The 11,238-nt window shown below is 53.1% G+C and overlaps 1 protein-coding gene across 1 annotated transcript in view; it reads left to right on the top strand.

Annotated features, from left to right (window-relative positions):
• Positions 1 to 11,238, top strand: part of TTC7A (tetratricopeptide repeat domain 7A) — a 123,021-nt gene that overhangs the window by 61,622 nt on the left and 50,161 nt on the right. The window contains exon 11 of the mRNA XM_010838655.1: positions 3,696 to 3,800. Within this exon, the coding sequence (XP_010836957.1) occupies positions 3,696 to 3,800 (105 nt within the window). The remainder of the gene's footprint in view (positions 1 to 3,695; positions 3,801 to 11,238) is intronic.

Here is an 11,238-nt window from a genome sequence, read left to right on the forward strand (position 1 = left end):
CTTCTCCCAAGGAAGTGTTTTGGGTGCTCTGCGAGGTGGATGTGCTGGGGTGGTCAGGAGGAGTCCTGCCCGGAGCAGGGCTGACCTTATCCAGGTCTCCAGAACTGAGTTTGCCCTCCACCACCCTCTCCCCAAGCCCTGTCCCTGCACCCACTGGTTTTCCCTCCCATGAGAATCACACTTACATAAGCCTCTATTCTCAGCAGTGACATGAAAGGAAAACCTTTCCGGAGCTGGGTGCTGAGGGTGTTGGGGCTGAGGATGCTACGAATGCAGGAAGTAAGGAGGCTTGAGCTCACAGATCGTTCCAAGAGCTATAAACACCCAGAGCCCAGTTGTGGGGCTGAGGGAATTCCTCCCCCGCCACCCCCAAGCCATTTGTGCCACCTGCTCTTCTAGCCCTGCAGTCATCTCCAAGGAGGGTCCTCCTGGGCTTGCCAGCACCCTCCCCGCCACCCCACCCCACCCCCCGAAAGGAGGCTATGCTCACCAGGTTCTGGTGGGGATGGGGGAAGAGCAAGTGCCTCTTCTGACAGGTGGGAAGGGGCTGGAGAAGTACAGCCAAGAATCAAGCAGGAGCCTTCTCTGCACCCTTGTTACCTTGCCAAGTGTTTTTCTTCCCAGCCTCTTCCCCTTCCCTCATCATCTTGGCCACCTCACAGGGCATCCTGTAAGTCATGACATGATGTACCCTGGCTGTGTGCTCAGCAGGGTCTTGTTAAGGGTCAGAGGGAGCTCAGAACACAGATGGGTTGAGGCCAAGGGGAGGAAGAAGGGGGCTGGGGCTTGTATGGAGCCTGGGGAGGTAGCTGGTGATGACATTGACAGCTTCTTTCTGCCTCGAGGAAACAGAGAAAGAGCCTCTAGTCTGAGTATGGTCTGGGAGGAGAGGCCCAGGGCTAGGTCTCCACCCTTCTGTGGGTCGTGGACCACTTTGAGATGCTGAGGAAAGCTGGGGACCCCTCCTCAGAAGAATGCACTGCTCTCAGATGTTAGCTTTAATTTCTGGGGGTGCTCCTGGAAGGCCCCCGTTTCAGGAGAAAGTGTCACACCAACCTGGGAATTACAAGGTCTTCAACCCCCTTACTGAAAAGAGCCAGGCTCAGAGAGGTTCAGACGCAGCCTGGCACACCCCAGAATCTGGGGAGCTGGTGTCATGGCCTGGCTCCTTCCCAGAACAGGAAGGTAGACACAAGAATGGGCTTACAGGCAGGAGGTTGGAGTGATCAGTGAGTGCCTCGTGCGTGAGGCCCCACAGGCTGTGTCACACCTACACCTGGGTTAGTGCAGCAGGAGATTGCTCTGGATGCAGGCTCTCCATCCCCGCCCCTCAGGAACCCTGCACACCAGCTCAGCCTGCCTGGTTGGCCCATGCAGCCCTGGGAAGAATAGCCAGACCTTGTCCTTTGCCAGGAGCCTAAGGTGGGAATCCAGGTTCTGTCCCTGCAGTTGTGTGCAGAAGGTGAGGCCAAGCGGATATGAGTATATCCGGCACCTCCACCTGCAGGAAGAGAGGACAAGTTCCCTGGCATGATTTAGGTCGCTTCTTCTCTTGGTCTCCTCAGTGGCTGTGTTGCTAGGTAACCAGCATGACAAAAAAAGAAAAAAAAAAAAAGAGCCAGCAGCTCTGACTGAGGAGTCCTCAGATGGCTCCTTAAATAGCAGTGTTTCCTGGTCCAGGTCGGGGTGGGACATGGAGGGTCAGGGTTAGAGAAGTCTGGGTTTCGGGGATGCTGAGGTCAGCAGCCAGGGAAAGGGAAAGGGCTTGCTTCGGGGTGGGGCGGAGGGGGCCACAGCGAGGGGCTGGGAGCAGCCTCCAGAGAGAGGGTTTTGGGAGAGGGGGGTGGCCTGGCACCTCCTGCCAGCCCTTCGCTGGCCTCTCTCGCCACAGCCCACACCGAGAATCCCCCTGCCCCACAGGCCCCCAGCCTCCCAGCTGGTCGTATGCTAACACTCTCTTGGTCTCTTACCCTCTTCTTTCCTGAGAGAGCAGTGGTGCGGGGCTTTGTCCTCTCCACCCAGCCTTTCTGTGGGTCTCTTGCCCCTCCCAGCAGGGACCCCACAACTCCCAGTGCCACGGTTGACACGGAGCAGGCCCAAGGCTGAGACACCTGAAATCAGCCTAATAAGCCTGAGCCCAGAGCCCAGGGAAGTCTGTCACATCTGGGCTGAGAAAAGCTCTCCTTTCTCTGCGGGGAAAGGAAAGGCAGGTAGAGAAAGGCGGGGTCCCAGGGTGGACACAGACCAGTGGGGCCCCAGGTCTGTGTCCACTAGTCTCCGTACTGTGCTGTGGACAGGGAGCCTTCACAGAGTCCCCATGTCCTCACGGGGCCTCTGGAGTAGCCAGGGAGGATGAAGCTAACTAATGGTGGCGAGCTGGGCCAACAGTAGGGCCCAGCTTGTGGGAATTGTAGTTACACACATGTGCACACGTGCCTGCACACGCGTGTGTAGGAGGGAGACGGAAGCCTCCTCGCTGGCCAAGGTAGGCAGGATAGGACAGTGGTTAAAGTCAAACTCTTCAAACCCCAGCTCAGCCATTTATAGTCAGTGTGGCTTCAAACACACCACTTCTCTGCATTTCAGTTTCCTCATCTGTAAATAGGGACAGAGTGAAACAGGAGGGAAGGGGGCAGGGACAGCCTTTAGGATGTGATGAAATAGTTGGAATAATCCTCCCACTCATTAGCCTATAGAGTTACCCAGCCTGTAAAAACTGACTGTGCCATATTTCAAGGGCGCTCTCTCTTCTGGCCCACACTCTGTGGAGTGTGTTTCTCCCTAAATAAATCCACTTCTTACCTATCACTTTGTTTCTGTCACTGAATTCTTTCTGTGATGAGACATCAAGAACCTGAGCTGCATTAGGTCCTGAGAACCAGGTGTGTGATCTCAGTTAAAAGACCATAGGTTCAAGCCCCAATCTGAGTTACATGGTTTCAATAGCAACCTACCTCATAGGAGAGTTGTGAAAAATAAATGACTTCATATTTATAAAGCACTTAGAACAGAGGTCAGCAGACTTTCTGTAAAGGGTCAGAGAGTAAACATTTTTAACTTTGTAGATCAAACAATCTTTGTGGGAACTATCCCACTCTGCCTTTGCATCATGAGAGCATTTGTAGGCAATACTCGTCTGAATGGGTGTGGCCAAGTTCTAATAAAACTTTATTTACAGAAGCAGGCAGAGGGCCACATTTGGCCTGTGGGCTGGGCTTTACTGACCCTCCACACTTGGCCATCCTCAGCATGTCTGTGGCCCCATCTCCATGGCTTCTTTCCTGACAGCCTTTTTGCTCCCGCCAGTCTCCATGTGGGTGTGTCCTCCTCTTATCACCTGTAAAACCTTATCACCTCTCAGAGATTTGGGAGAGTTTCCTTCTACCTCTAAAATTCCTGTGGTTCACATGTGAATTCCTTTTGAAGAGTTTCCCTATTTTTTCTCCTTAGCTCTTGTTACATCACCTCTGGCAAGGGTCACAGCCTCCATTTTCCAGATGAGGAAACAGCCCCGGGGGGACTTGCCTGCCACCACCGCCTGGGGTCCTTCCAGTGGGCCTCTTCCTGGCTTGGGAGGAAAGGGGTGCAGGGCAGGGGCTGGCCGTTTGGGAGATGCCCCCACTGAAGGCATGAAACACCCAGTCTGCTGCAACCCAGGGCTATGAGTGACCGTGTTGCCGCCCTTTCTCCTGCAGTCATCCTATGCCGTGTCGCTGCTGCGGGAGTGCGTGAAGCTTCGGCCCTCGGACCCCACCGTGCCCCTGATGGCCGCCAAGGTCTGCATCGGGTCCCTGCATTGGGTGAGTGATTCCGGTCGCAGGGCCCGGGTCCTGGCAGCTTCCTGCAGGAGGGTGGCAGCAGGTGGGTGCGTCTTGCTGTGTGTGGAAGGGGTGGGGGAGTGGAGAATGGCTTCTGAAAACTCCAGCCTTCATCCCCCAACTCAGGATGGTGTCAGGTTTGTGCTTTAGCCTTGACTTTCTCCAGGGAGCCAAATGTGGAGTCAGAAGACAGGGTGCCCCCCACCTGCCCAGCACAGGGGAAATGAGCAGGACCTTGGAGTTAACCTGGGCTAGCCCACCGTTCAGAGTCGGAACCAGCTCTGTGCTGGATGGGAGGGTGGTCTCTCTGTCAGCCACCTCCTTCCCTCTGGACTCCAGCACCCAGTCCCTGCCTTGTGCTCAGCTGCTTGCTTACCACTCTCTGCTGAGGCGGCTGAACTACAGACGAGCTCAGTGTTCGCCCTCTCCCCACAGCAACTTTCCCTCTAGGAGGTCAGCAGGGCGAGTGGGGAAGGAGCCCTGGCCCAGGAACCCAGAGCGCCAGGCCTCGCCTGCTGCTCCCCTCATCCTGGCTCCCTGGCTGCTGCTCTCGGCCTGGGGGATCTTGCAGCGGTGCCTCTGCCGAGCTGTCTGCTCTCGCTGGAAGCTCCTTTGCCCACGTTCCTGGCTTCCCACATCAGCCTCCTACGTCCAGGCCGTCCTGTTTCCACCCTCTTCAGCAACTAGAACAGTGCAGCGTCTCTCCCACGTGTTGGCTTTCAGCCCCACCTACATCTCTCTTCAAGCTCAATAAGCCTAGTTCCTTCATTGGCCCAGTGTCTCCCAAAGAGGGAGCTTCTTCCATACATGTCCCTCCCATTCCTGATGTCCTGACACCCCTGCCTGCCCTTGTTGTCGGGTGCCCAGCTTGTTCCAGAGCAACAGGGGCTAGGTTCCAGGTGCCTCTGGTAGGTGCTTCAGAATTAGCAGCCTCTCCAACCCCTCCATCTCTGGGGAGGGAGATTTTGCGTTCTAACCCTTCCCACTAAGTATGCTGAGGACCCTCTCAGAGGGCCTCCGCCTCCCCACCCAGTGGGCCTGACCCTGGCTCTGCTGCAGGGACTGGCTCCCTCGGATTGGGGGTGGGGGCGGGGAGCAGCACCTTTCCCTCTGTTCCCTGGTCCTCGGGTCCCCGTGTATGACGTGCGAGTATGGCCCTGCCTTGGCCCCACCCGACTGTGGGAGATGGGGGAGGAGAAAGCATGGCTTTTGGCCCCAGGCTTTATGACGTCCTGTAAGACTGATCTGTAATAGGCTCTCAGCATTTGGAGGAGGCAGCGTGATGAGGGGGGTAAGAGTTTCTCTGTCGTGTGGTATAAATGACGAAAGTCAGGAGAGGGCTGGACAGGTCAAGGAGGCCTCCAGGAGGAGAGGGCCTTGGATGGGGCTCAGAGGTGGTCCCTTCCATCCCAGCTTGCTTTCCTCGGCTTCATGGTTACTGGGGAAGTTGCCTGTCCCCCCAGTGTTTTGCGGGAGACTGTTGGCATCGTCCACCCTAGAGGACAGGGTCCCCTCTGGGTGGCATGTGGGTACCAGCAGAGTGAGGACCCAGGCTGAGCACAGCAGTGGCGGGTGGTCATGTGAGCCAGAGGATGCAGAGTGTGGGCTCGCTGACCCCTAGCTCACAGCCCTGTGTGTTCCCAAGGCTCCAGAGAGGGGCCTCAAGTGCATCCCTGGTATGAAGCCCAAATACCCACCTCGCCAAGGGTGGGTGGGGAGGGCATCTGTGCTCCCAGGGGCTGCCGGCTCTGAGACGACTGTGGGTCCACCCAGGCAGTGCCGCCCTTGCCAGGAAGCCCTAAATTTAGGTCTTCCCACCGCGGAGGAGCTGTTTCCCTTAGCAGTATAATGACAGTAATTATGTGCATTCAGATTACATGGTAATAAAATTAGGATCCAATCAGTCCAAATTGAAATCAGATGAGTTGGGAGCAAAGTAATCAATGACAACATAAATAGAAAAGCCCAAAAGGAAACCTCAGCATGCAGACTTGACATCCGAAATGGGGAGAAGAGTGAGTGAGCCATTTAACCTTGGATGAAAAACATATTTGGGTTTGGGGGCCGGTTTGAACTAGAGTTTAAATCAGGTCCAGGCTAGAGCGTGGTCCTGCTGTAGGGCTGGGGTGGGCTCCTGGCAGCCTTCCTTGCTCTGGAACCTCATTTCTCGTACCTTCCCTAAAGCCCCATTTATACCTGCCTTGGACACTTAGCATGATGCATTGCGTTTCCTGTTGCATATGTTTCTTGAAGGCAGGAACTCTCTCTCCTCTTTCTTGAAACTGCAGCCCAGAGTTCATGCCGGGTGCTGATTGGATGGATCCTACTTGGCAAGGAGTTCTGCCTTGTATGGTACTTGCCTTTCCATCTAAACAGGAAGCTTCTTCACATATTGTGTCTCATATCCTCAGCCCTTTGCTCCCACAAAGAACCCTGCACATAGTAGGTTTTCAGAAATATAGATTGACTTTGGCTCCAGCCGGCCGGGAGGGACAGGTGTGGGAAATCTACATTTGGTTCACAGGTCTCCCTGCTTGCTCCCTGGGTTGGTGCTGGGCCGAGAGCAGGCTGTGGGTGGCCAGGGGCAGCCTGTTCTCCTAGGAGACCACGGGAAGGGTGGCCCACGCTCTCTGTCCTCAAGGCTATGAGCAGGAAGAAAGGGTCTGACAGGCAGGCAGAGGGGCGCTGGTGCGGGTGGCAATCACAGATCCTGAAAGGCGTCTGACGCCACCTCCGTCTCCTTCCTTCATGTCTCTTCTGACTCACGTCAGCCCCCAGCAGGCCCAGCCAAGCCCCATGAGCAGGGGATGGAGATCTGGGGGTGGACAGTTTGGCCCAGGTTGCAGGAAGGGAGGCTGAAACTGGGACTTGGAAAAATGAGTTGTGCTGGGTGAAAGCAGACTAGGTGGCCATGTGCCCAGAGGTGGGGCACCTGTTACCTTCATGTCCTGTCCTTATGCCTAGGGCTAATGTCCCTATGCCCAGAGCCAGTGTGGGATGCTCCGGGCTGGGTCTGAGAGCAAGATTGCCCAAGTGAGAGTGGGTGAGGAGGGGCCTGGGCAGAGGGACCTGTGATGTCCCAGGGTTGAGAGCACTGGTCCCGCCGTTTATTCTGAGTGGAGGAGGGTGTCGTGTCCAGGCTCTGACCTGGTGACAGCGGTGGGGCAGCCTCCTGCCTCAACATGGCAGTGTCTTGCCAGGGTCCCAGCCAGTTATTCGAGGCATGAGAAAGAGGAGCTGTAAATATTTTTTCATATCCCTGCAAACAAAATTAGTTCAAATTCATTTAATTAAAAAGATTAAAACCTTTCTAGGCGGCTAGGGGGTGTGTGTGTGTGTGTCACACGTGGAAAGAGAGGAGGTTGTGGAACTGAAAAGCAAGCCATGCTTGTTTTTTAAAAAGTCTGTGGTGCTGTCCCTCAGCCTCTTCCCCTAAGGGGGTGGATGGGGTAGTGGAAAGAGTGCAGGCTTTGGAGGCTGAGAGGATAGGGTTCAAATTCCTGGCCTCCCACTTAGTAGCTGTGTGACTCTGGGTAAGTAATTTGCCCTCTCTGTGCCTTATCAGTAACCTGGAGATAGTTGCATCCACCATTACAGGATGGCTGTGACCCCCAGAGCTGAGCAGTGTCCCTGCTTAGCACGTGGGAAGTGCCTGGTCAATGGTAACCACCCCTTTGAAATAGCAGCCTCTCAGAAAGGATGCGCCTTTGTGGTGTTGCCTTTGTTTTTTGAGATTCAGAAAGATGGATTAAGTGTTTTGGAGTCCAGAAAGAATGCCAGCTGTCCTGCCTTGAGCTTGTGGAGATACGAAGAGTACCTGTTCCTTCCAGGAAGAAAAAATGTGTTTGGGGGAGAGCAAATAACAATAGGTCCTGGACCCTGTGGGAAGCAACTTAGGACAAACTGGAGGTGCTGTTTAAACAGAGCTTTGCAGGCTCAGAAGTGACCTTTCTCTGGCTCCCTGGGCAGGAGGAAGAGGTACAACCAGCCTGGTGCCTGCGAGATGAACCAGGCAGCCCGAGCAGGAGCAGAGTGTACAAGCCAGGAGCCTGGCTGTGCGGGGACCAAATTAGGAGAATTGGAGATAGGCAGGAACTTGGAAAAGCACGGGAACACTTCCTTACTTACAGAAAGCAAAAGCAAAGGATCAAAATGCTGCATCCTTTCTTACATCCTTTTCCCCAAAGGGTCACAGAGGAGAAAAATGAAGACCCACAGAGGGCAGCCATGAATTGAGCAGCTCTCAAAGACCTAGATATAGACTCAGAAGACCTGGGTTGAAAACTTAGAAAATGTTCTCCCATTTACTAGCGGGGTGACCTCAGATGGGTCCCCTAAGTGCCCTGTACCTCTCAACCTCAGCTGTGAAAAACCCTTCTGTCAGCTGGCCACCGTGCTGTGACGCTCTGGTGGGCACCCAGCTGCTCTGGAATTGCAAGGGAGGATGGGGGGATCTCCTCCTGGGTGTCGTGGCAGAGTTACAGCTAAAAGAGGTGTTAAAAAGCCGTGCAGGGGGACTTCCCTGGTGGTTCAGTGGTTAAGAATCTGCCTGCCAATGCAGGGGACAGGAGTTTGATCCCTGGTCCGGGAAGATCCCACGTGCCACAGCTATTGAGACAGCGCTCTAGAACCTGTGTTCCACGGAGGAGCCACCACAATGAGAAGCCCTCTTGAAGCAATAAAGACTCCGTGGAGCCAAAAACAAATAAATATTTAAAAAAAAAAAAAGCAGTGCAGGAGAATGGTTGAAAGCTTTGAAAACCCCTCACCCTAGAAGTATTTTAATGAATAAGGAGGGCGCAGTGCTGTAACCTGAGCAGATCTTACTGAAGCAGGGGCCACAACTCTAGAGCCATTAGCTGTCCACTGTGGAGGCCGCAGGAGGAGGCATGTGGGGATTGGGAAGGGCAAGTGCGGTATCAGATGGCTGGGTGGTTGTAGATGGGCAGGCTCTGGGCAGCTCAGTCAGCAATTTGCTTTTCACATCACAGATTGAGACCTACTACTTGATTACGAAATAGAACCCTTTTATAAAGGGAATAGAGAATAGCACAGAAAATATCTGAGTGTATTATCCACAGTAGAAGTGAGTACTGTGACACAGCTAGGTGGGTGGTTACTGGTGTGTGTATCGCGGACCGTGGCGGGGGAGGGGTCAGAGAGGTGGGCCCACCTGGCACAGCTGACTGCAAGGAGACCCTGGTGTCCTTGTGTAGAATCACTCCTTTTCTGTGATTAAGGGTCACGCCAGAGACGGAAGGCAGGCAGTGGTGTCTCCTCTCTGAGTTCCAGGAAAGTCTTTGATGCCACTTCCTAACTTGTCAGTGAGTCCATGTAGCTGTAGGGAACACGAACTCTACCCAGATGGCACCTGCCACCTGTATTAGACTGAGACTTAAAAAAATTCTGGAAAATTAAGCTAATTATAGATCTAATATCACAGCTAATAGTGATAGTAGATTAGGTTTCTTCAAGCATTGCTCTGAGCGTTTGTCCTGTCTTTATTTCATCATTCAGTCCTCCCCACAATCCTGTGAGATCCAAACCTGTTATCCCCATGTTACAGAAGAAGGAACTGGGTCACAGCAGAGTGAAGCAACTTGCCCAAGGTCATACAGTAAATAGCCAAGCCAGGATTTGAGTTCAGGAAGCCTGGCCCTAATGCTTGTGTTCTTGGCTACTAGGCTGTCCTGATCTTTGCATGGAAAACTTGCTCAGGGGCTTGGAGTGATTCTGGATTTAAGTGGGTTTATCACACTTAAGGGTTTCCCTGATAGCTCAGTTGGTAAGGAATCTGCCTGTAATGCAGGAGACCTTCATTCAGTTCCTGGGTCGGGAAGATCTGCTGGAGAAGGGAAAGGCTACCCACTCCAGTATTCTGGCCTGGAGAATTCCATGGACTGTATAGTCCATGGGGTCGCAAAGAGTCGGACACAACTGAGCAACTTTCACTTTCACTTTACTTCATCACACTTAAAGACAAAGGTGGGAAAACCATATTCTCAAAGAGTTTTAGGATTCCCATTCCTGTCTTAGATGAAGGGGAATTGTGCATTATGTATTTATATTTTATATTTAAAATACATATATATTTGAGGATTTTGTTGATTTTTAATGCGATAGCATTTTCCCCTTTGGCTGGCTAAAGTACCCATGAATAAGTATATTAATACTGTATATTATATTTAATAAAACTAATATAATTTTTTTCATTCATAATCATCACTTTGACTCCACATGCAAAAAACTTTTGTGGTAGGTAATAGAGATCAAAAGTGCTGTCGGCCACATGAAAAAGTGGTACACTGAAGCCTTGTGGGTTTGATTTGAGACAAATGCTGACACCACGCTCAGAGACCATTTTAAACTGTGTGGGCAGGGCTGGCAAGTACTGGCCAAGGATGGCTACTAACCTGGAGTCAGAGTGGACCACAAGTTGGAAAACCTAAGGATGCATGTTGTAACTTTTTGAAACTAAAGGCTGGTGAGCCCTGTTAATCCAGAATATGATATACATGAATTGCAGAGTAACTTTTCCCTGTATGCCAGTAATCGCTGAGCTTCATTCCTGGCACCCTCTCTGCATGGGTTGCAGGAGATAGAAGTTGGCATTTGCCTAGGAGAAGGACATGGCCATGAGAAGAGTGTATATACATGGAGTGCAGGAGGTTTCTGAGTTCTGTTTATAATTCGTATGCAGGAGGCCTGGGTTTGATCCCTGGGTTGGGAAGATCCCCTGGAGACGGGAAAGGCTACCCACTCCAGTATTCTGGCCTGGAGAATTCCATGGAGTATATAGTCTGTGGGATCGCAAAGAGCTGGACACGGTTAAGCGACTTTCACTTTCACTTGGTGATTTATAAAAAAGCTCGCTCCCATTTGAATGGGGCATAGCGATGCCTGAAGACAGTGGAAGACAGACCACACCAGCATTGCGCATATTTCAGAGGAGGCAAGATGCCGTTTGCTCACTTGCCCTTCCCTTGGTGCTTCCTGTCCCCTCTGCCAGGAGGCCTCCTAGGACAGCCCCGGCCAGGCAGTTTCCCCCTCTTGGATCTTCCGTGGCCCCAGGCCAGCACCACACAATGGAGCCTTAATTAAGAGCCACCCTGTCCCATGGGGTCCTCCCCCGTTAGAGAGTCCATGTGTGCTTCATCCAGGCATCCTGTGCCTGTGACGCTGTGCCGCCCCAGCCAAGCGCAGCGTAGAGCCGAGTGCTGCAGAAGCCCCCGTGGAGGTTTGTAGGGAGGAGCAGTTAGGGGTTGGCAAGGGGTTGGCCCCAGCTCCTCATTTTGCAGATGAGGACCTCTGGGGCACAGAAAGGAGAGGAGGTGACTTGCCCGAGGTCCCATATCTATCAGGGGCCCCCTCACTCAAGGGGGGCTTGAGTGAGTGATAGTTGCTCAGTCATCTGACTCTG

Source organism: Bison bison, unplaced genomic scaffold, assembly GCF_000754665.1.
Source record: "Bison bison bison isolate TAMUID 2011002044 unplaced genomic scaffold, Bison_UMD1.0 scf7180017864101, whole genome shotgun sequence".
Taxonomy (NCBI): domain Eukaryota; kingdom Metazoa; phylum Chordata; class Mammalia; order Artiodactyla; family Bovidae; genus Bison; species Bison bison.